The sequence below is a fragment of the Microcaecilia unicolor genome, chromosome 12, assembly GCF_901765095.1.
Source record: "Microcaecilia unicolor chromosome 12, aMicUni1.1, whole genome shotgun sequence".
In the NCBI taxonomy this organism is placed as follows: domain Eukaryota; kingdom Metazoa; phylum Chordata; class Amphibia; order Gymnophiona; family Siphonopidae; genus Microcaecilia; species Microcaecilia unicolor.
The window spans coordinates 83,808,267-83,834,403 of NC_044042.1; the positions used below are offsets into that span (position 1 = coordinate 83,808,267).

Sequence of the window (26,137 nt, forward strand, 5' to 3'; positions counted from 1 at the left end):
TACTCCCATCTCTAAATCATTTATAAATATATTAAAAAGCAGCGGTCCTAGCACGGACCCCTGAGGAACCCCACTAACTACCCTTCTCCATTCTTTAGGCGATGCCCACACTTCCTGAACCTGGCAGACCAGGTATTCCTGTCTAGGTACTGTTTTGATAGGGTTGCCATACAGCACCTCTGTGACCAGCTTACAACCCTTCCTCCAGTCCAGGATATGCAGGAGTAATCCTGTGCCTGTCCACCTGAAGGCCTCTCTGCTTCCAGTCAGTGTTAGCAGTCAATGCAGGTCTCACCCACCATCTCTAATTGTCCAGCCCAGTTCCTTGGTGCCTTCCTCATCCACATCTCTGACCATGTTACCTTCCCTACTACTGCCCAGGCACTCCAGAACAACATGGCTCATTTGTATCCCTTAGACTGCTTCCCCTTGGTCAGAGGAGTCATTGACTGCACACACGTTGCACTCTGTTATTCTGCTTTCCCCTACAGGTGACAAAGGCTACCCCCCAATGAACCTAGCTCATGACTCCCATAGTCTGTCCCCAAGATGAGGCAGAGGAGGAGTACCACAAGAGCCATAAGACTATTTATTTATTTATTACATTTGTACCCCCACGCTTTCCCGCTCATCGCAGGCTCAATGCAGCTTACATAGTAACAAGAGAATACAATCTATAGTATCAAAATCAACAAAGGAGGTATGTGATAGGACAAATAAACAAGGAGTAAATGGGATAAAAGAGGTATGAGTGAAAGGATAGGGATAGGTAAGGAGGTGGAGCGATAAAGGAGAAGTTGATGAAGAGCATGGAGGGTAAGAAGGTTGGTAGGAGATAATATCTGACTACCCATACCATCATAGAATACTCCTTTGGGAGAGCTGAAAAATTGAGGTTCACAGGGGCCACATCCGGTGCCTTATCTCCAGCTTTGGCCTTCATGTCTCTCTTCAGCTCTCTCCTATTGTTTAGTGGCAATCCTCCACATCTCCCTTTCTCTAGTAAACACCATTCAACTTGGTGCTTGTGCCCACCCTTTCCCAGGGTTGTGGGGGGGGGGGGGGGGGCACCATTGTATGTATTGATTGTCATTTCTAAATAGTTAAGTCACCCCTACAGTCATCAAGAATTCCTACTTTTTTAAGCTTCCTGTCCTGCTCCTTGTGGTCGGTAGGCCTAGAGGTGAGAGCCCTCACCTCAACAAGGCCAGCGGGTGTGGGTTCCTCAGCAGTTCCTTCTCATCATCTCATGCAGGTGCCTCCTGCCTGGTGGCTACAATATTCCCCTGCCCTCTGGTGTGCTGAACACAGATTTAAAGCTAGTCTGTCCCATGGGTAAGCTCACCTGCTGGTTTCTACCTGATTGGTTGCTATTGTTAGAAAACAGACGTGTATATTGATTCCTTTCTCTTATGTATGTGTCCCTCATAGTTGTATTTCACAGCATCCCTTCCTATCTCTATCCACAATAATCTTGAATTCTAGATAGCTACCAACCCTAGTGCGGCAAACAGCTGGCCTTCAGACAGACCCAGATGTGTGATTTTCTGATCTTCCCTTAGGCCTTTCAGCTTTTCGTGTAACCCATTCTGCCATTCAGTCTGGTAGTCTGAGTAGTTGTGAACTGAGTACAATACTTAGAAGCATGAGCCACCAGAACATCCTTTTCTCTTCAGTTTTGTCAACTTCAGGAGGGAGGTTCCATGTGAGAATATTTCTTAATGTTGCTCCTCAGCTATTGTTGGGGGTTGGAAGGGTAGAGGGTGATGGGAGGGTTTTTATATCTGCTAGGTGTTATTGTTTTATATTTGTAATTTATACACAACAGTTGCACAGCATATTGTTCCTTTTTATACTTGAATAAAAAGTTTTTAATATAAAATCATAAGTGTTTGAGGCTTCTGCAAATGAGAACAGAGCCCATGGGGATGGGACAGGGATGGAGACTGGGCCTGTGGGGACTGAGACAGAACCCACGGAGACAGATTTTGTCCCTGTGTCATTCTCTACAGTCAATGCCTGCTTACTACTAAAATGGAGGCTGTTCACAGTAGGCACATTCATCACAATGGTATATGTCCTGCTGTGTAAGCTATGCATTGGGGGTGGGGGGTTATGCTTGTTTCTTCCTGTGCTAATCATAATCTTCTTCCGCAGGGGGGCATAACATAGGAAAATTAGCATGCAACTACTGTGCTTAAGGGGCAGTGTAATGGGCATGCAAAATAAACGCAAACAGCTAAATCTTAAATTGCTCTAGAATATAAGGAGTGGAGGAGTGGCCTAGTGGTTAGGGTGGTGGACTTTGGTCCTGAGGAACTGAGTTCAATTCCCACTTCAGGCACAGGCAGCTCCTTCTGACTCTGGGCAAGTCACTTAACCCTCCGTTGCCCCATGTAAGCCACATTGAGCCTGCCATGAGTGGGAAAGCGCAGGGTACAAATGTAACAAAAAAATATATATAAGAAAACTGTGCTAAAATCTGCTGCAGTTTTTTATTCATTTTGAAGGGTAGAACCTTTACACCAGCTTAATACTACCATAAAGATCCATTGCGGAAGCAAAGGTTCCCCCATCCTTGAGCCCACATGAGCTTGTTAAACCCTTCCCCTGATCCCACAACTGACTCTGGACTCACTTGAACCTCCAAGCCCCCTCCCCACACACCTTTAAAAGGCAGGAGGCAGAAATGATGCCCTTTCTACTGCTTCTGTGTTGCCACCTTGAAAAATGCTCTGATATGGTACAACCATTCGATAAGTTCTTAGAAGATACAAATTGTCTTCCTACCCCCCCCCCCCCCCTGCGATATTCAAAGCTATTTAAGCGGCCTGGCATGGCTGCTGACCGGTTAAATAGCATATCAGTACCTAACCGCCAATGTTTAGCGGTAGATAATTAGTTATCTCTGTTGAATATTGCCAGTTAGCTCCTAGCACATAATCGGCTGTATCATATGACTTACCTGGTTAGGTGCCAATATTTTGTGGCTAAACGGGATCATTTTAGTGGTCTAAACAACTAAAACGATAACCAGTTTGCATTGAATATCGGCATAGCCTGTAACTTTTTAGCGGTTAATAAAACCTGGATCTTCCAAGCTAGGTGCTGGAAACTGCTCGGCATTGAATATCTGGGTTTAATGCTGGCGCCTTATAGCAAAAGTGCTGCCTGCCGCTGGCTGAATATTGGGCCTTTCATACACGTGTATACATAAGATGATAGAAATTGTAAACCGCTTGGAGGGGCATAATCAAACGGGGCGCCCAAGTTTTCCTGGGGCTGTCCTTGCAGGGCGTCCATCTTTCGTTTTGATAATACGGTCGGGGACGCCCAAATCTCAACATTTAGGTCGTCCTTAGAGATGGTCGTCCCCGGTTTTCGGCAATAATGGAAACCGAGGACGCCCATCTCAGAAATGACCAAATCCAAGCCATTTGGTTGTGGGAGGAGCCAGCATTCGTAGTGCACTGGTCCCCCTCACATGCCAGGACACCAACCGGGCATCCTAGGGGGCACTGCAGTGGACTTCACAAATTGCTCCCAGGTGCATAGCTCCCTTGTGTGCTGAGCCCACCAACCCCCCCAAAAAACCCACTCCCCACAACTGTACACCGCTACCATAGCCCTAAGGGGTGAAGGGGGGCACCTACATGTGGGTACAGTGGGTTTCTGGTGGGTTTTGAAGGGCTCACATTTACCACCACAAGTGTAACATAGGGGGGGGATGGGCCTGGGTCCGCCTGCCTGAAGTGCACTGCACCCACTAAAACTGCTCCAGGGACCTGCATACTGCTGTCATGGAGCTCGGTATGACATTTGAGGCTGGCAAAAAAAAAAATGTTTTCAGTTTTTTGTTTTTTTTAAGGGTGGGAGGGGATTGGTGACCACTGGGGGAGTAAGGGGAGGTCATCTGGTCAGTTTGGGCACCTTTTTGAGGCTTGGTCACAAGAAAAAATGGACCAGGTAAAGTCGCCCAAGTGCTCGTCGGGGATGCCCTTCTTTTTTCCATTATAGGCTGAGGATGCCCATCTCTTAAGCATGCCCCAGTCCCACCTTTGCTACGTTGCCGACACGCCCCTGTGAACTTTGGTCGTCCCCACAAGGGAAAGCAGTTGAGGGCGCCCAAAATCGGCTTTCGATTATGCCGATTTGGGCGACCCCGAGAGAAGGACGCCCATCTCCCAATTTGTGTCGGAAGATGGGCGCCCTTCTCTTTCGAAAATAAGCCTGATAGTCACCTCAGGGATCACTTGCAGTATATCAGACACTGAAAATAAAGACATGATCATTTTTCAACATCCTGTCTGCAATATTATATACACTGGCCTACCGTATACAACCTTGAAGAAATTACACACCCTTCAACATACAGCCATAACATTACTCTGTCACACTTGCCGTACCAATCATGCTACACCTTTACTGAAACAATATCATTGATTACCCGTTGAACTATTCTTCATTTACAAAGTAGCAATATTAACCTTTAAAGCCTTGAGCATGAGTACTCCCAATTACCTATCCTGGCTCATGATTCCTTATTCGCTTGCTAGAGTTTTTCGTTCATTGAATGACCATAGTTGAAGGGCCTGGGTTTGCCCACTTTGAGTAGACCAGATGTTGTGCTTTGTTCCAGGTGTGAAGTGCAAGAAAGAAGAATCTTCCCCTGTCCCTCCCTGGTAATCTTTCCCTTGAGAATTTTAAGGCTGAGTTAACGACCTACCTGTTTAAACAGGCTTTTGGAGAGACAGATTGGCCTGGTCACCAGCTACTCCCTGTCCCCCCTTTTTCTTTTGTGTGTTTGATTACTTTATTGTTGCTAATAGCGTTCCTTTCCTTTTTCTAATTATTGTATATACACTGCTTTGCTCTGCTTGGACAGTTAAAGCCGTATACATAGCAAATCTAAATAAACTATAGAAGCTGGAGATTCAAAAGAAATAAAAAATACTTTCTCTACTGCAAGGATGGTGGAGACTTGGACCAAACTTCATACCAGAGATGGTTGGAACAAAAATGATACCAGAATTCAAGCACGCATAGGATAGACCCAATTCCCCCCCCCCCCCCCCCCCCCCCAAATATTCAGCACTATTTAACTGGCCAGGAACTGCTCCTGTGCAGTTAAATAGCACTTAGCTGGTTAACTGCTAATATTCAGTATGAGCCAATTATCTCTGCTGAATATTGGCACTTAGCTGCTAATTAGCTATATCAGACGATATAGCCAGCTAACCATGAATATTCAAGCGCTGGCCAACTAAGTTTACTGGGCTAATTGGACCTCATAACTAACAGTTCTATAAACTTAACCAGCCAGCACTGAATATTCACTTGGTTATGTTTGAGCTGGTCAAAACTTCCCTGGATATTCAATGCAGGCCACCAGAAACGGCCTGGCATTGAACATCGGGGATCAGCACCAATCGTGGAATTTATGTGGGCTGCCTCCTGCGGTCTGAATATTGGGCCCAATGATTTTAGGAGCCCTCTGCTAAGCCATGTGTGCATGTGGTAGCTAAAACAGCCCATAATTCACCTGCTACTGTATAGTTTATTAGGGGGCAGGGACTGGGCCTGAATTGTGCATTGTATTTAGTGTAACTGCATTTAACTGTATGAGAACATGCTGAGAACTAACAGCGGTAACTGCATGGCCCATTCTGGGAACACGTTCAACAGCTAGCACCATGTGTTAATTTTTGCATCCAACATGCACTAAATGCAAAATTTTACCACACTTCAGTAAAGGGTCGCTTAAAGGCAGGAAGGAGAAGGCCACAGCTGGAGTAAGACCAGCAAGCAGGTGCAAATGGACTGACTGGGTGGGCCAGGGGCTTCCTATCTGTTGCCATCTATCTGAATGTGAACAAATGCAGTTTGCTGTATGAAGGGAGGGGAGTTTGGGTATTTAGCTCACACCTTTTCAGTAGTAGCTCAAGGTGAGTTACAATCCAGCTACAGTAGGTATTTCAGTGTCCCTAATGGGCAAGTGCTCAAAACCCAACACCGGCGCAAGAGGAGATCAGAGCTGGAGTAGTGCTGCTGTTAGCGAGCACAGAATGCTGCAAGGGCTCTAGCGCAGGAGACCACGTGCGTGACAAAGATTAGTGCAAATAGCATGCAAACATATTCAAACAAATGTTAATGAGGTCATTTCCTATTCCCTCCCAATGCTCAGAGAACTGCACCCAAAACAAAACCACCTTTACCGCTGAAAACCTAACACCAGCTCAGAGCTATATTTAAACCTTGCGGTTTAATTGTTTGAAGTTTATTGATCCATTTTTCCCCCCATCTCCTCGTATGGACTCCTTTTTTTTTTTACCAATAGTTTTTCAGCTGCATTTTCATTGGTACGTGAGTAGCAGCGTCTATTTAAAAGTCCAGTCGCTATTTTAAGTTCAACTGCTAGATTGGAAAAACTTTATGCAGGAGGGAACGTTAAGAGCTGACTGCATATTTTTTGAACGATTTAGTAGCTATAAGTACAACTAATCTTCAGAGCTAAAGAAGTTAATGCTAAAAAATCATTAACTGAGCATTTTTTTGATTTATAGAGTACTACGGTTGCTGCAACCGCTCCTGAAGAAGCCTCTGTGAAACGGTGTGGCGCTGTAGAGTGAGGCAGCATTTAAACCAAGATAAGTACCGGACATAAAGGAATATGGATTTGTTGAACTAAACTATACAGGCATATGCAAAAATACATTAAATTAAAAAATAATAAGAATTGTTAAATAAAAATTAAATGAGGTTTTGCGGGTTAGTGAAGAGATTGTCTAGTCATTAGTCCAAAGTTATTTGAGACGTGACAGACATCACTGAAGTCCCTTTGTCCTCCCCTTTTTACATTTAGCAAAACAGTAATTATCTTGCATATAAAAGTTTATAGTTCTGTTTGTAACATATCCCTCAGTTAGACCTGTATTTCCCCAGCTACAATATAATATTTGTGAAAAAAAAATACAAGATTGTGAGCCCATTAGTGACAGTACCAGTACCTGAAAAAGAAAATTGGAAACTGCTTAGGACTAGGCAGTACATAAATAAATAAAATAAAATTGATGTGTTTTGGACAGTGTCTTTTAATAGCCCGTTATGGGAGGAAGAGGGCATTACATAGGCCTCACTGAAGGGGCCAGTAAAATTAACACCTCCCTTGGGGAAGGACAGCTGCCAACAACACTAAAAAAAAAAAAAGCTGTGGTGCTCCCCCCTATTGAAAAAGAGCTCAACCAGGACAAGCCTGAAAACTATTGACCAGTCTCTAACATTCCTTTCCTGGCAAAACCTATAGAACTGACAGTCTGCATTCAACTCAATGACTAGCTAATTGAAAGTAATTGGTTAGACCCATGTCAATCTGGCTTCAGACCTGGGTACAGAACAGAGACACTTCTTGTGTCCCTTCTTGAAGATCTGCACAGAAACCGTGACAGTGGATCTGCCTTGATACTAGTGTTGCTGGATTTCTCAGCAGCCTTCAACACTGTGGATCATAATATCATGCTTTCAAGAATAGCAGAAACAGGTGTCAGTGGTAAAGTACTTATATGGTTCAAATTCTATTTGTCAGATAGACAACAATCAGTTCTGTTCAGCAACAGAACAAAAAAAAAAAAAAAGAGTCCGAATCTCCCGCAAAAAAAACACAAAAACAACAAAACAAGCGGAAGAAAGCCAGAACGACCAGACTGAAACCACAGATGGTAAGAGCACCAAAAAGTTTTATTGGGACCCTACACGGTCCATGTTTCGGCCAAAAAGGCCTTCCTCAGGGGGTCTTCAAATTGACATATAAGGATGTTCCTCCAAGAGTTCTCACAAAATGAGACGATCGCTGGTGCTGTCCGACAACAGCACATCATTACCTTGAGCACTGAACTGTAGGGTGCCACAGGGGTCCATACTGTTCCATTTTATTTAATATCTACCTCAAGCCTCTGGCTGAGCTGCTTCGGTTAATGGACACAAAATTCTACATCTATGCCGATGATGTGCAAATACTCATATCCATTGAACCAGTTCTACCCACAGCTCTGAGTAAACTGTCTACTTGCCTAATCACAACTCAGGACTGGGCAAAAAAAACAACAAACTCTACCTAAACCCAAGCAAAACAGAGATTCTTTGGGTACCTAACACAAATGGACATACACCTGATTTCAAAATACCTTTTGGGAAGTATGACCTTCCCTCAAATCAGGTCAGAAATCTTGGGATACATCTAGACTCATCACTCGCTCTGATCCCGCAGATTCAAACAGCCTTTAAAAACTGTCTCTATCACCTACGGCAGCTACGAAATCTCTCTCCATATATGATATCATGACTAGACTACTGTAATGCCCTGTACAGTTGCCAAACCAAAAAGAGTGCATCAGCTCCATATAATTCAAAGAATGCCGCAGCATGACTGATAAAAGGCCTCAAATGGTGTGACCACATCACACCCTTCCTACAAAAACTACACTGGCTATCAGTATCTTACAGGCCTAAATTTAAAACACTACGTTTGATTGTTAAGGCCCTCAGACAAAATGGGCCAGAGTACTTAAAGAATAAGCCATTTACACACCTTTGAGACCTCTAAGATCCTCTCAAGGAGCATCATTATCTGTCCCTTCATCAAAAGAAATTGTACAATGTGATACCCACCAGCAAACCTTCTCAGGAGTAGCCCCCATGCTCTGGAATTTACTCCCTGAGGGGCTACGTATAACTTGAAACTACCTTTACTTCAGGAAGCAGTTAAAAGCCTGGCTCTTCTCCCATACACTGGACACTCATTCTGCACCTGGACTAGCTTGCTACACACACTTAGATCAATTCCTTATATTTTGTTTAACTGTACAAAGAACTTGCCTTTAGTTTAGCCATCCATCTATTTATCCCAACTGACTCTGTACCACCCATCTTGTCCCCCAGCTATATATCTGCACATGGCCCCATAACTATATGCTATGCTGTATTGTAGAAATGCATTAGTATCATAGCAATATGTAAAAGTTCTAAATGTGCTTATGAGATATTTCATTAGTATTATGCTGACATCATATTATATATCTGTTATTTTACTTTCTGTGCTGCTAAATGTGCATATTTTGATCCTGTTTCATGGTAGTCCTGTTATTAGGTTTCAGTTTGCTTCAATTTCACATTGTAATTTATGTTTTTACTTGATCATTTTACTATTGTTATGCTGTTAACACAATTGTACGTTTTATGTTAAACTGTATCTGCTGTAAGTGAATCGCTTCATAAAGGCAGGTAATAAATCTCCATTAAATAAATATATTCAATAAATTATGGAGGGGGGGGGGATGAATGTTTCATGGCTTGGACCTCAATGGGCAAAACCTGATACTGTGATGAATACTTTAGGAGGACATAGAGCAGCATGAATTGCAGACTCCTTTTCTGACCTGCCTGCTGAGCAGCTCAGGTTTACTAATGAGAAATGGTTCCCACCTACCTTATACTGACAGCTGAGTCCTTATAAATGTTCCTGGTGTAGCTGAGCATCTATTATAGCTCTTTGACCAGAGACAAAGATAGGACCTGCCGAATCGCACTCAGGAGGCAGAGGGGTGCCAAGAGGCATGGTGGGGCACAGCATGCTTTAAAAGAGGAGGTAAGAGAAACATACAACCATCCCTCTGTGAAGTAGCACAAGTTTGGGAGAGGGCTAGTAAGAGATAGAGACAGTTCCCTTCAAAGGGAACTCTGGGGAGGGGGATCCCTTCCTGTTCTGAGTGGACCGGAGGGAACTCGGTGGAGAATGGCTAAGAAGCATAGAGAAAATTATCCTCAGTATAGGACAAAGGAAGCTTTATATTTGGGTTGAGGTGGATAAGGGGCTTGAAGATCATATTCAGCACTGATGGACCTATCAAGTGATGTATCTGATGTGGACAGAGAGAAGTATGACAGTTCAGACTTAATCTTTTATTTTTAACTTACTCTCTTCTGACCGTCATTTTTATTTCCTTGAGTTCAAACTTCAAGCCTTGAACTTTCCAAGGAAGAAATGGCACATAGCAGCCTCCTTGTGTCTTTCTAGGTTCTGCCCCTCCCCCTTCCATACTCAGTGTTACTTAACCGGCCAGGAATGGCTCCTGGCCAGTTAAACAGTGCTTAGCCAACTAAGTGCTAATACTCAGTGCGAGATAGCCTGTCATCTCCGCTGAATATTAGCGCTTAATACATAGTAGCTAATGGGCTGTATTGCATATAGCTGACTATTGGTGAATATTAAAACACTAGCCAGCTAAGTTAGAAGGCAAGTATGACCGCATAAATAGCAGTCCTATCTTGCCCACTATAAATTTAACCAGCCAGTGCTGAATATTCACTTAGCTGGTTAAGTTTGAGCTGGCCAAAAAAAATAAAAATGGATATTCAATGCCAGTCACAGAAAATGACCCAGCATTGAACATCTGGGGTCAATGCTGATTGCTGCACTTATGTAGGCTGCCTCCTGCGGTCTGAATATCGGGCTCTGTGTCTTTAGGCTTTGGTAGGGTTGTTGTTGTCCCCCCACCCCTAACTCAGAGCTGCTAAGTTACCCATTCCAAGAGGAAGACTGTTTGGCCAGTCCTGGATTTCTGCCAACCTCATTCTGGTGGGTTCTCACTCAGTCCTTCTGCTTGTCAAAATGCTTGTCCAAGTTTGATAGAGACAGACTCTGGACATTAACTTTCATATGCCCACACTTTTTGTGTACTTGGGTGTGTTCATGCTGTTAAGTAGGCTTGGAGGCCTATGACAGTAGCTCTATATGTGGAGGGGCACTTTTGATATGATGTCTAATTCCGATTTTGGACATTTTGTGGAAAACGTTCAAAAATCCAATAGTGAATATGGCCATTTTCAAACCAGAAAAACGTACAAATTTTGTTTTGAAAATGGTCATTTGATAGATGTTTTTGTGCTCAGTGCATCTATATTTTGAACCATTTTTTGGAAAAAAACAAAAAACAAACCAAAACATCCAAGAGAAAAACACACAAAAATAAGCCATTAGGATGTATGAAGGGGGTGGGGGATGGGGGATGGTGAAGCATTATTAGTAGACTGGCCACACAGGCCGCACCCCCTGTCAGTCCCTCTCTTTTTCCTCCAGCGGCACTTATAGGCTGCCTGCGGCCTGCACCAGGGTTTTTTCTCTGAACTGTCCTGCCCCTTCTGATGCAACTTCCTATTTTCTGAGGAGCAGGAGAGACTTGCTGAACTAAACATGTATACTCTGGAGGAAAGGAGAAACAGGGGTGATATGATACAGACGTTCAAATATTTGAAAGGTATTAATCCGCAAACGAACCTTTTCCGGAGATGGGAAGATGGTAGAATGAGAGGACATGAAATGAGATTGAAGGGGGGCAGATTCAAGAAAAATGTCAGGAAGTATTTTTTCACGGAGAGAGTAGTGGATGCTTGGAATGCCCTCCCGCGGGAGGTGGTGGAAATGAAAACGGTAACGGAATTCAAACATGCGTGGGATAAGCATAAAGGAATCCTGTGCCGAAGGAATGGATCCTCAGGAGCTTAGTCAAGATCGGGAGGCGGGGCTGGTGGTTGGAAGGCGGGGATAGTGCTGGACAGACTTGTACGGTCTGTGCCAGAGCCGGTGGTTGGGAGGCAGGGCTGGTGGTTGGGAGGTGAGGATAGTGCTGGGCAGACTTATACGGTCTGTGCCAGCCGGTGGTTGGGAGGCGGGGACAGTGCTGGGCAGACTTATACGGTCTGTGCCCTGAAGAGCACAGGTACAAATCAAAGTAGGGTATACACAAAAAGCAGCAAATATGAGTTATCTTGTTGGGCAGACTGGATGGACTTTTTCTGCCGTCATCTACTATGTTACTATGTATGTTCCTATGACAGTTCAGAGAGAAAGCCCTGGTGCATGCTGCAGGCAGCCCATGAGTGCTGATGGCATTGCCTGGGTGAAGACTGGAAGTAATTTTAAGGTACGGGGGTGGGGGGAAGCGGGGCAAAGACTGGAGGTGATTTTAAGGTATGGGGGAAGCGGCAGCATGAGACATATCCTGTGTTCATAGTACCTGGCTACGTCACTGACACAGACAACCCAACAGAGCAGTAGGGTACCCTAGGGAGCACTGCAATGGACTTCACATAAAAGATCCCGGGTCCCCATCTCACCATTACCCTCTTATATAGTATGGTGAGCCCTCCAAAATCCACTAAACACCTACTGTACCCAATTGTACACCACTACATTAGCCTTTATGTCTGCAGGTGTCACCTATATGTGGGTACAATAGGTTTTGGTGGGTTTCCACCATGTGTAACAAGTGGGATATGGGCCTGGGTCCCCTTCTCTACAATGCACTGAACTGCCCACTAGGCTACTCCAGGGACCTGCTTGCTGCTCTAATAGGCCTGGCCATAACATCTGAAGCCATCATAGAGGCTGATATGTACTGTTTCTTTCACATCTTTGGGGGATGGGAGGGGATCAGTGACCACTGGGGGGAGTAAGGGGGTTCATTCCTTAATCTCTCCAGTGGTCATTTAGAGCACCTTTTGGTGACTTAATTAATTATGGGCTCATTTTCAAAGCACTTAGCCTTCCAAAGTTCCATAGGTTTCTACTGAACTTTGGAAGGCTAAGTGCTTTGAAAATATGCCTTGAGAGTCATATTAAAACAGATGTAGACCAAAATGTCTAACTTTTAGCCCAGATGTATAAATAATAGTGTGAGGGTCCTCAAAAAGTCTGACTATATCAAGTTATTGTTAAAGGAGGAAAAAGCCTCAAGAAGCTCAAAAGGTAAACGCAACTTGAGCAGGACTGCTTCATCATCGGCTTTAAAACGGCATAAAAAACCTCCTAATACATTCCACCTGTTATTCAATGTTATGGAAAGGTGCTGTGCTCTAACAGTATCATTCTAGAACTCTATCCACAACAAAAATCTAACAAGCTACTTAGCTTCGAGTCGATCTTCCTTGCTCTCAGCTCTTCACTCTCTTCTTAATTCAACTGACAGACCATAACCAACGGTGGGCCAGCGTTTCGTCGCCTGCATCAGGGTTCACCGGTCATATTCTGAGTCTTGCGTCAGAGGAGAAAAATATAAAATGAGCATTTTGAAAAAACTTTTCCGCTATCCTTGAAGATTACTTATTCTCACAGAGAGAGAGCCTGGCGTGTTTCTTCTCACTAGGAATGAGGGCAGGCCTAGGCCCCAAATAAGACAGGACCACACAGCAGTTGAAGACAATGAAAAATAACATTTATTAAAGATGTAGGTCAGGGCCCTGTTACATTCATAGGTAAGAGAAATAAAAACAACATGAAACTAGTCTGTAATGCAACCATGTCCTCATGTGGCCTGCTCTTAGGGCCACTGTGTACCTTACTGTCTCTTAGCACAGCAGCACGCTTTATTTATCCCAAGCCTGGTTTCTCAAGTGTTCAGGTCAAAATACAAAAGTTGCAAGATTCCAGGTGAGGCTTGGCCTACCTGACTGTAGTAGTGGGAATTCACACAAAGACTTCCTCCTTAACCAGGCTGTGCCCCTAGCTTTTATACTTCCTAGTTCCTGCTCTTCTGGCTCCACCACTCTTGTGTCACTTCCCCCTTGTGTTGGACCATGGATCTTAAGGTGGTTCTGTGAGGGAATATCCGTGTGTAATGGGTGGCATCCTATAGACTCCCTCACATAGGGTTTGAAAGCTTGGAATCATATTAGTCTAGAGCTGGAGGAATTACATTTACTGCCTATGCTGTACAGTTCATTCTTTAATATTTATTTATTTATTTATTTATTTATTTACAATATTTGCTGGTTTACCATTCAGGCAGAAGGCCATCAAAGAGATTTAGAATAAAGTTCCCAACTCTAGTTTTCTCATTACCTCTCGCCTTGACTATTGCAACCTACTCCTCACTGGCCTCCCACTCAGCCATCTATCCCCCCTTCAGTCCGTCCAGAACTCTGCTGCCCGTCTTATCTTCTGCCTCGACCGATATACTCATATCACCCCTCTCCTCAAGTCACTTCACTGGCTTCCGATCAGGTACCGCATACAGTTCAAGCTTCTCCTACTAACCTACAAATGCACTCAATCTGCAGCCCCTCCTTACCTCTCTACCCTCATCTCCCCTTACGTCCCTACCCGTAACCTCCGCTCCCAAGACAAATCCCTCCTTTCAGTACCCTTCTCCACCACTGCCAACTCCAGGCTCCACCCTTTCTGCCTCGCCTCATCCCATGCTTGGAACAAACTCCCTGAGCCCATACGCCAGGCCTCCTCCCTGCCCATCTTCAAGTCCTTGCTCAAAGCCCACCTCTTCAATGTCGCTTTCGGCACCTAACCACTACACCTCTACTCAGGAAATCTAGACTGCCCCAACTTGACATTTCATCCTTTAGATTGTAAGCTCCTTTGAGCAGGGACCATCCTTCTTTGTTAATTTGTACAGCGCTGCGTAACCCTAGTAGCGCTCTAGAAATGTTAAGTAGTAGTAGTAGTAAAGTTCCCAACTCTAGTTTTCAGAACACTAAAATTAAATATAGAATGAAATTTGGCTGATTGTAAGACAGGATATATACTTGTGAAGGCTATCATTCATCGAAGGATTTGCGTTTAAACATTTTTATAAATGTTTGAAGTTTTACTCTGTGGAAGTTGACTTTTTTTAGTGTTGTATGTTGATGTGAAGTCTTCTTTTGACCATGTATTTATGATGATAGAATTGTATTACTGTACTTTTAAGCCATGGTAGATGAGCAAATATAAATTTAATTCAATGAATGAATGAATGAGGAATATAATACTGATGATTAATCACAGATTTCTCCCTTTTGCTATCAATTTGACTTTTAGGAAGCAGAAATCCTTAATGAAAAGGAAATGCTACTGGAAAGAGAGAGAATCAGAGAAAAGAAAAAGAGGCCTGAAGTAACTGCAGACACTGTTGCTTCAAGTGGGGGGGGGGGGGGGGGGTGGACCTCTAGTTGACAAAGAGCTTCTCCATGGGATTATTACTTATTCAGCAGCACCACAAGCCATAAATGACCGCTATCCTGTCCCCCTCTGGAATCTTCATGGAAACACCATTGAGTGCTGGATGAGGAGGAATATGAATTTCCCCTGTTCCTTGATGAAGGAACTTCTTTCACCAAATTTTCTAAAAACAAGCTATTCCCTACTGGAAGGCATTTTGATGTCTGGCTAACAATTTGAACCAGGATCTTTGATAAAGCACTTTGACCTTTGACACTATTTGCTTTTCCAGCATGTTTGTATTTATTGTAGCTCTTCTTCTATATGGGCTGCCCCTGGAGAGTGCCAGGGCCTGCCCTCATGTCTGTCTCTGCTATAAGTTATCCAATTTCATGGACTGCAGGGGTCACAGACTGACCTATGTTCCCAGAAACATCCCAGACAACACACAGATGCTAGACTTGAGGCAAAACAACTTGAGCAAACTGATGGCAAACTCCTTTGATGCTCTGTGGTCCATGAAGATCCTTCTGCTGTCAGACAACTACATTGATTCGATCCATTCCAAAGCATTTGAGCCCCTAGGGTTTCTGAAGAGGCTCGACCTTAGCAACAACCACCTCCGCCAATTGTCCCATGACTTCTTCATTCACTTGGTGTCACTGAGGGAGTTGAACGTGTCCTTTAACTGGTTGACATCCCTGCGTTTCAAAAGCCTACAACACCTGGAAAGTCTGGATAAATTGGACCTGAGCTACAATCGACTGATCTCTATTGAAAGGGGGGCTTTTCAAGGCTTATCTAAGCTTTGCTATCTATTCCTCCAATGCAACAGGCTGGAAGTGATCCATGAAGGCTACTTCTTCATGCTGCTGAATCTGGAGGTCCTAAACCTTGCCAATAACAACATCAGCATCATTGATGTGGAAGCTTTTACCCCTCTACACTCTCTGAACCTGCTCATTCTCTCACAAAACCACCTCAGCCATCTCAATTTTAAGACTTTTTTGAATATCCACACTCTGAGTACCCATCTGCTGCTATCTAGGAACCCCTGGACCTGTGATTGCGAACTGCAGAGGGTGTTTGGTAAGATCATGAGTGTACGTCACTTGCACATGGACGATTATGAAAACATCTCATGTTCCAGCCCTTGGCAGCTAGTTGGATATCCCCTCATGTCAGTGGACACCCAGCTTTGTATGGCAGAAACAGCCACTGTTCTTGTCATTACCATCACTGTCGTAGTGACAGTTATGGCGGCCATTGTTATGGCAGAGAGGAAGAGGAAGAAGGACCAGGAAAAAAGCTGGAGTGAATTAGATGGTCCATTTGATTCACAGGAGAAGTGAGATGAGGGCCAAGAAAGGTGAATACTAGAGTTACTCAGCTCTACCAGAAAGGGAGCTCTCAAACTTTGAGCTCCCACTGAGGATCAAGACTAGTGCATTTCATTCTACTGTGTTCTGCTGAAAATTCTAGCCTCTGTATCTAGGTCTCAAAAGAGTTTTGTAATCAACACTGCTAGAGGTTCATGACAATATATCATTAGCACTGTGCACTTGCCCTAGTCCCCATCCAGCGAGCTAAGTTACTCCCCATCTTTGTATCCTCTCATCTCCTGCCCCACGTTTGGAGCATGTCTCCTTCACACAGGCTTTCTCTAGCTCAGTGAAGTCAATCTGAACTACATGGCACAGACCACCTGCTCTCAGTATCCTGTGATTTTATAGAGCTAGTTGTTACAAGCTGAACTATTTTCCTGACAAACACAAAGTGGGAAAACCTCATCATGCTACTGACCTATGGTGTATATCATTCATTGATAGCATAGCCCATACTCAAAATGTTAACAGTATAATTAAAATAATAAAGTGTCACATGGAATCTGGAACCATGGAAACCATTCTTAGTTTGATGCATTCCACAGCTCACATGATCACTCTGCATTGATGGTTTTGACCACTGACTGTACTGGGTGGGCTGGCTGTTGTGGTAAAGGATGCTGAAATTACCATAAATTCACTCAGTTCAGATTCTGTTTATCATTCCCAAAACATGTCTGCACACACTTCCTTCTATAGTGCTATTTTGCTGATGTGCTTTGCTGCTTTTGGAGACCAAACAGCTGGATGGAAGCACCTGCAGAGACTAAGTAGCATTTGCACATCTGTTCTGTTGCATACTTGGATTTTATTGGCTATCTGATATATCCTAATTGGCAGAAACAAGCCAGGTTCTGATTGTTAATTTGGTGGGGGGGGGGGGGGGGGGCTGTGGGCCTCTTTTCCTTTGAAAGAAAATAAAATCATGAGATGTGCCATGTTGGGTTACACCAAATGTCCATTGAGCCTAGTTTCCTTTCTCTGACAGTAGGCAGTCTGGTTCAATGGGAAGTACCTGGAAGTTCCCAAAGGGTACATCCATTCCTTGTTGCTCATTCCCAGGAATACACTATGGCTTTGCTACCTGGCTAATAATTGTTTATGGACTTATCCACATTCCTTTGCTAGATGTCTTGACAACATCTCCTGGCAGAAAATTCCACAGCTTAATTGTGAGGTGAATGAAAACGAAGACAAATATGTCCTTCAATTTGTTTTAAAGCTGCTCCCCATTAGTTTCATCAGTGCTTTTTTTCTAGCAAAAAAAGGTGCCAGTACTCAAATGCTAGGCCACACTTCAGGGGTGGGGTGATCACTGAGGTACCCATCCCACAATAGCCAGGCTCCCTGGAACCAGTCACAGAATCTATGACATGGCAGAATTGTCATGTAGTAACATAGTAACATAGTAAATGACGGCAGAAAAAGACCTGCATGGTCCATCCAGTCTGCCCAACAAGATAAACTCATATGTGCTACTTTTTGTGTATACCTTACCTTGATTTGTACCTGTCCTCTTCAGGGCACAGACCGTATAAGTCTGCCCAGCACTATCCCCACCTCCCGCCACCGGCTCTGCCACCCAATCTAGGCTAAGCTCCTTAGGATCCAACCTTCTGAATAGGATTCCTTTATGTTTATCCCACGCATGTTTGAATTCCGTTACCATTTTCATTTCCACCACCTCCTGCGGGAAGGCATTCCAAGCATCCACTACTCTCTCCGTGAAAAAATACTTCCTGACATTTTTCTTGAGTCTGCCCCCCTTCAATCTAATTTCATGTCCTCTCGTTCTACCGCCTTCGCACCTCCAGAAAAGGTTCGTTTGCGGATTAATACTTTTCAAATATTTGAACGTCTGTATCATCACCCCTGTTTCTCCTTTCTTCCAGAGTATACATGTTCAGGTCATCAAGTCTCTCCTCATACGTTTTGTAACACAAATCCCTTACCATTCTCGTAGCTTTTCTTTGCACCACTTCAATTCTTTTTACATCCTTCGCAAGGTACGGCCTCCAAAACTGAACACAATACTCTAGGTGGGGCCTCACCAACGACTTATACAGGGGCATCAATACCTCCTTTCTTCTGCTGGTCACACCTCTCTCTATACAGCCTAACAACCTTCTAGCTACGGCCACCGCCTTGTCACACTGTTTCGTCGCCTTCAGATCCTCAGATACTATCACCCCAAGATCCCTCTCCCCGTCCGTACCTATCAGATTCTCCCCGCCTAACACATACATCTCCCGAGGATTTCTATTCCCTAAGTGCATCACTTTGCATTTCTTCGCATTGAATTTTAATTGCCAAACCTTAGACCATTCTTCTAGCTTCCTCAGATCCTTTTTCATGTTTTCCACTCCCTCCCGGGAGTTTTAATGAAACAGCCTGAGCTGTTTCATTAAAACTTGGGGACCATGGGTCAAGTTTAGCAGACAACGGAAAAGGTGCCAGTACTCAGTACCCCCTCAAAAAAAGCTCAGAGTTTCATTGGATATCTCCTAGTCCTGGTATTGCTTCAAGGGGTAAATAACCATTTCCTATTAACCTCATACACCCCACTTACAATTTTATAAACCTCTACGTCTTCTCTAAATTGTCTCCTCTTGCCAAACAACCCTAATCTAGTTTGTCTTTCTTCAGAGGAAAGCTGTTCTATCCTGTTTATCATTTTTGTTGCCCTTTTTGTATCTTTTCTAGTTCTGCTGTATCTTTTGTAAGTTGGGGTGACCTAAACCACACAGAAAGCTTAAAGATCTAGTCTGTACAGAAGAAATGTGATATTCTCAGTTTTGTCCTCTGTTCCTTTCTGGATAATTCCTAATATCTTACTTGCTTCTGTGATCACTGCCGCATGCTCAGATGAGGATTGTGACGTATTGTCCACAATCACTCCAAGTCCTTTTCCAGTCCAATCAGAACTTGCTTATTGGCATCCTACTATAAACAGAAAGCCCACAGCACAGTCCTCCTTAGCTGTCTGACTCCTATTTCAGGCTGTCTCTACTTTAGCTCACTCATATTCCCATCAAATACTTAAACTAGCACACACAGACAGTGGCAGAAGCAGAAAAAAATTAATACTAATATCAGATTAACCTGAAACATGTGAAAAAGAAACCCAAACAGACAAGCCAGGTCTGGGGTGGATGACCTAGCAATATTAGGTCAAATCAATGGAATGTGGGAGAGCTGACAAGGAATAATAACCAGCCGGGAATGGGTAAAATGAGACACATGCGAATGAGACTTGCTGGGGGTCGTCATCACGGGTGTTGTCTGGATGGGGGTGGGGGGAGGGGGAGGGGATGGCAATGCCTCTCAAATATTCAGGCTGGCTCTAGCCTGTCTACATTTTACTTCTACATATACTGCCTCATTTTTTGTCCCCACTGTCCCCATAGCCCCACATATCTCTCTTTTGTATCTCCCTTCCTCTGGCATAGAAACGGCAGATTTTAAAATAGTATCACATGTCAGGGAACCTTTGTGCTTTTGTGCTGCTGAAGGCCCTACCATTCTGCTCCATCAAATGTTACTTCCTGTTCCAGTAAGGGGTGGATCAGCAGGGCTTTCAATGGCACAGGAGTGCTGTAGGTGCAGCTAGCAATAGTATTGTGCTTTCTGAATATACAATAAGAGTGGGATGGACAAATTGTGTAATGGTAGCTGTTATAAGGATTTTCTAAAACCCCGTCCCACAAATTATATGAATCCAAGTTCTATAGCTCCTAGAACTGACAAGCAAGGAAACAGGCTATTTATTTAACAAGCAAGTGGAACAACCAAAAGTGCAAGCATGAACAACAAAGAATTAAGTGCAAATGGGAGGTAGAAAATAAAAAACAGATGTTCTTATCAGAAAATTAGTCAGAGTAAATGCAAACAAGCTTTGGTTTTAGGCTCTGAAATCAGGCCTCCTGATGTTACCTTTTAGCAATAACAGAGCTGTTATACAACCTGGATATAGATGAGGGTAGCAGACAATGTCAGTATAGGACAACAGATGGATTCAGAAGAGCCCTGGCAGGACCCAGCAGTGCAGCAGCAGAGAGGATGGCTGGTAGAAACTTAAAACAATGATAATTCAGGTCGGATGGTAACACCAGCTACTTTTCTTAGGTTCCAGCTCCTCCTTTATATGGTTCTGGTAGAGACCTTATCTTTGAAGATAAGCAAGCTCTTCCCTTTGTTCTGAACATTCGGACTTCAGAAACCATATTTTACGTTACTGAAGATGCAGTATTTGGAATTCAGGAAAGTTCCCAAACCCAGGCATCAGAATGGCAGAGTCAAGCTGGGCTCTGTACAAGAGGTTCAGGGCACAGTGATTGTGCAATAATGACATCAGCTAAGTAGTCCAGTTCCAGCTGCTGAGCGAATTCAGGCTAAAGTTCACCCTCCATTGGGCTCTGTTATTGCAGGAGGTTGTCAAACCAAGCTCTGTATTATAGCTATATAGGCAAGGGGCCTAGAGGCCCCTTACAGTCCCCCCCACCTTTATTTCAAGATGGTTGACACTCCAAAAGGTGCCAGGCAACTTGAAATAGTAGCTAAAACAATGGTTTGCGTTTAATCACAGAACCAAGATGCAACATAGAAATGCCACTGTAATCAATTAACACATCATACACTAACATTGTGAGAATGTAAAACAATCCACAATTCCAGGAATAACATGTATAGAATGTTTGTACATTTGGGAAGCATGCCAGGTGCCCTTGGCCTGGATTGGCCACTGTCGTGGACAGGATGCTGGGCTCGATGGACCCTTGGTCTTTTCCCAGTGTGGCATTACTTATGTACTTATGTCCTCTACTTGGCTCACTTTTATTACATAGAGCAGTGATTTAACCTATTGTGATGTCATAGTGGCTCATTCCACCAATAAGAGCCAACCTCATTAGTGATGTCACAATGGCTTGATTGTATAGAATGTTTGTACGTTTGGGAAGCTTGCCAGGTGCCCTTGGCCTGGATTGGCCACTGTCGTGGACAGGATGCTGGGCTCGATGGACCTTTGGTCTTTTCCCAGTGTGGCATTACTTATGTACTTATAATGCAATAATACTTCCTAATGTAATTAAGCCTAATCAATAATTAATGTAACTAATAATATCTTATGGATTGATACAGAATGCAATCAATAATGATAATATTACATCAATGCAGATAAGCTTGATAAATGAATAAGCCAGAGGCGTAGCTAGGTGGGGTGCAAGGGGAACAGTCACTCTCCCAAACAGATTTTGAATAAATTGGCACCTATGCAGATCAGCCCACCAGCTTCACACTGACACCTAGTTTACAAAAGAACTGCTCCCCCTGACGTTAAAACTTGGCTATGCTTCTGGAATGAACATATAACATTGTAAGGTGAAAGGTGAAACAAAATGATAATGTATCATAATGTTGCTGCATTGAACAATGTTGAAAGTTTATGGAAAACAAGTAAATTTGGGGCTCATTTTCGGAAAAAAAAAAAAAAAAAGTGGCATAAAACAGCGTTTGGATATTTTTCTCACAAAAACATCCAAATTGTTATTTTGGAAACTTATTTTATAGACATTTTACTATGCTTTCGTCTGCAGTGCATCCAAATCTCAAGGGGGCATGTTGGGGGGTTGTTAAGGTCAGGATTTGGGATTTGGACATTTTTCAGCCATAATGGAACAAAAAAAATAAACCTTCCAGGACTAAAACTATGCCGTTTTCAGCTAGACCTGTTTTAATAATGAATAAGGCACAAAAAAGGTGCCCTAAATGAACAGATGCCCACTGGAGAAAATCAGGGATGACCTCTCCTTACTCCCCCAGTGGTTACTGACCCCCTCCTACCCCCCCCCCCCCAAATGTGAGTGGGTGCACTACAGACAGTTGGACCCAGGCCCATACTTCCTCCTACCTGTTACACTTGTGGTGGAAACTGAGTCCTCCACAACTCACCAGAAACCCACTGTACCCATATATAGGTGCCCCATATATAGGGCTACTGTGTAGTAGTGTACAGTTGAGGATGGTGGGTTTTGTGGGGAGGGGGGGGGGCTCAGCAGACAAGATAAGGGAGTAATGCTCAGACATGTACCTGGCAGCATTATTTGAAGTCTACAGCCGTGCCCCCTAGGGTGCACCAGTGTTCTCCTGGGATGTCTGGGGGACCAATCTACTAAAAATGCTGGCCCTTCCTACATTCCAATGACTTGATTTTCTTTGTTTTGTTTTTTTATTTGTGAGAAGTCTTTATTAATCTTTCAAACTTTACAACAGAGCTCTTAAACAAACAATCTTCACATTATTACATGGAAACCTCAAGCAATTTATATACCCAATGTTATATTTCGCTTCCACCCCATTGTTTTAGCACTGAACCATCCTAGACTTCAGCAACTTTATTACATTTTATTTCCCCCCCCCTCGCAGAAAAAAAAACAACCCCCCCCCAAAACCCCCACGATCCCGGTTCCCTCCCTTTAACTAAACCTTTCTCTAGTCCTCCACACTCAATTACTACATTCACACTCTTATCTTAGTTAACTGCATTTACAAAGAACTGCCATATAGAATGCCATTGTCCTGTCCGATGTTTTTGTACTGCTATGAGTCTTTCCATCTCACACACATATTTTAGTTTGTTTTGCCATCTCATGACTGAGGGAACCGTCTTTTGCTTCCAGTGCAACGCTACTGTCACTCAGGCCACTGCTGTTGCCTGTCTCAGCAACTGCTGTTGACAAAATGTCAGCCTACTTACTGGTGTAGAAAAAAGGAACACCCCCGGCACCCAGGGTATCGGGTGGCCCAACCAGCCCTGAAGTCTATTTTGCACTGCCTTCCAGAATGCTTTAACTTTAAGGCAACGCCACCATATATGCCCCATAGTTCCTCTCAATCCACATCCCCTCCAGCACAGTCCCACTGTTGTAGGAAAAATTCGCTGGAGCCGATCCGGAGTGAGATACCACCTGTATAATACCTTCACTGCGTTCTCTTTGAGCGGTATATGTGTTGAAACATCCACCACCCTTCGATTTTCTTTGTTTTTCACACACAAAAAAAAACATTTTTCTTTTTTCAAAAATGACCTTCTTTCCTATTTGGATTTTGGACATTTTGTGCAAAATGTCCAAAGTCAGACTTAGAAGGCTGGATATAACAAAAGAAAGACTGTCTACCTGACAATGACCCTCTTAATCTTGTCAAGTATATTCTGGAATGTGTACCACAATAGCTGGTCAGCCAGGAAGAATGCGACCAACTAAACCAACTTTTCAATGCCTCCATGTCCAAAACCAGAAAGAACCAGTCTCAACTATCCCTGAGTTGTGATTCGATTGGTACAAACTACATGAATTCAGTGACTACAGCTCTGATATTCGAACAAGAATTATAAAATCTGGACTCTCTCACTGAACTCGCTCTCTCTGGACCTTTAATGAACCCCACTCTCTGGACCTTCACTGAACCTCTCTCTGCACCTTTGCTGGAAACACCTAAGACTTTCTCCATGTTCCACTCCCATCCGATCTGCAAATAGAAGACTTCTCTCCCAGCAAGGATCACCATCAAGTTACAGATACAAGACCTCCATCACCACTCCAACCAGTAGCAGAAACAAGAAAGAATACATCTGAGCCTCAGAGTGAGTTTATACCGATCCAGCATAATTAATAATTCAGACTTTCTAGCAATATTTATCTTGTTGCACATTTCCCTTGTGGCACATTTCCCTTGAGGGCTAAAATTACTGCATTACCTCTGCATAAGAACATAAGAGTGGCCATACTGGGTCAGACTAGTGGCCAAGCCAGGTCACAAGTACCTGGCAGAAACCCAATATTTTATAATATTGTACAGAAACTTGAATAAAAATCTAGCCCTAATGTTCTGAGTATATTTTCTTAAACATTGTACAGTGCAGGTTAGTACAATTCCCCAACCCATATATTAAATTCCTCTCGCATCATTTAAAATCTAATTAAAAACAACATATTTATTACAATAGGAATTATTAATGACTAGAGCTCTCAGACTGATGATGGATACTGATGTAATGCAACCCACCCACAATAAAATACTGGAACATTTTTATCCCGGCAATTCCATCCAGGCAGGTACATGCCTCTCAATTAATTGACCTGTGATTGGGTACGTCATGCTTATCACTAAAGGAAAACTCAGCCCTCATGCCAGTAATGGGCAAGTTCCACAAAAATAAAACAGTACCTCATTAGTTCCTTGCCTGGAACTATTCACAGTGATATCTGTCTATGTCCTGGTAGGCCCGAGGGTGACCAGCCCTCCCCCTACATGGAAAGAAATGAATAGACCATGAAGGCATTATTATACATCAGATTACTTGCTCTAGTTTAAATCTCTCTTTGCCAAGTTCTCTCTATACTCTATACTAATGAGGCTTTACTTTTTCCAAGGCTAACACACTCACTCTGGGGAAAGGAAAAGAAAGGGCTAATTTATTTAACAGTGACATTTATGTGGGAAGGCAACTGCTTAATAACATTGGTCCTATATATTACACTGCAGAACACTGCTGTGAAGACCATGCGATTGCTGCATGGCATGTGATAACCTGGAAATCTGATGTCTTTGATAGGCTAAGATCACAAACAATGAAGTCCAGAGACTGGTAAAAAAAAGAATCACAAAACATTCATGGCATGACCACAAAACAGAGGTGTAGCCAGACACCCAATTTTGGGTGGGTCTAGGCCCAAGATGGGTGGGCAGAAGAACTCTGCCCTCTTCCACAAGTGATTTGTTTTCTCCTTCTCTCGCCTGAATGCCATATGATCTCTCAAACATCCCCCCTCCCCTGCATACCTTTTAAATAGCAGATTTTCACCGGCAGCAAGCAACAACTAATACACACGGCTCATGATGGCCCCACAGCCTTTCCTCTGATGCAACATCCTGTTTCCATATAGGCAGGAATACATCAGAGGGAAGGCTAAGAGGCCAGTGCGAACAGTATGTATCAGTCGCTGCTCACTGCAGGCAAAGATCTGCCATTTACAAGGTATGCAGGAGGGACAGTTGTTAGGAATTTTTGGCTGGTGGGGCTTGGGGATCCCTGCCAACAACATCATGTGTGCTGCTACTGGGTGGGCCTGGGCCCACCCGGGCCCACCCTTGGCTACAGCACTGCCACAAAATACATCAAGTATCTCTACCTCAGTTTGGACATGATCAGGATCTAGGTAAAATAGTTCGACCACCCCTATCTTGACTATAGAATGTTTAGGCACAGAAACATATTACTAGGCAACAGCATACGATTATCAATGTCATGCTTGCTCATGGTAACAGTATGTGCCTTTGCAGGTGTACTAATTAACCACATATTATTTACCACCATTGCGTTAGTTTCAGAAAACTCATTGTATTTTGTTACAGTAACCTTGCATTTCTCAGGGGCCTGAACAGAGGATATACCTCAAACAGCTTCAGTAGTATCCTTTAAAAAGGATTTACCAGGACACAGCCAGTGAATATTGTTTCTGTGCTGGCACATTTCTAATGTAGGTGCTAAGTATTGCTGTGGGTTATTGTGATGGTATGCTAAATGCTCAGGAGTGTCAACCCTTGCATAAAGATTGTTGTACCATGACCCCATATTATGTATCTGCTTTAGCTGGTAAACATTATCAGGTAAAGAAGCCAACACCCACAGAGGGTGATCTCACCACAGGAGAAACCGAAAGTCAAATGTACAACAAGTGGATCCAAAACAAAAGGGGTCCTCGCACAA

General features: G+C 43.5%; 2 protein-coding genes across 2 annotated transcripts in view; one reads left to right on the forward strand and one right to left on the reverse strand.

Moving 5' to 3' along the window:
- G6PC3 (glucose-6-phosphatase catalytic subunit 3) overlaps nucleotides 1–24,654 on the reverse strand; it is a 159,591-nt gene extending 134,937 nt beyond the window's left edge. Inside the window, exon 1 of the mRNA XM_030220975.1 lies at nucleotides 24,595–24,654. The gene's annotated coding sequence lies outside the window, so the exon portion shown is untranslated. The remainder of the gene's footprint in view (nucleotides 1–24,594) is intronic.
- Nucleotides 15,343–16,449, forward strand: LOC115481657 (protein slit-like). Its single transcript, XM_030220978.1, has one exon. It carries the CDS (start codon nucleotides 15,376–15,378, stop codon nucleotides 16,333–16,335), a length of 960 nt encoding a protein of 319 aa, XP_030076838.1. The 5' UTR covers nucleotides 15,343–15,375; the 3' UTR covers nucleotides 16,336–16,449.
- Nucleotides 24,655–26,137: the final 1,483 nt, after the last annotated feature.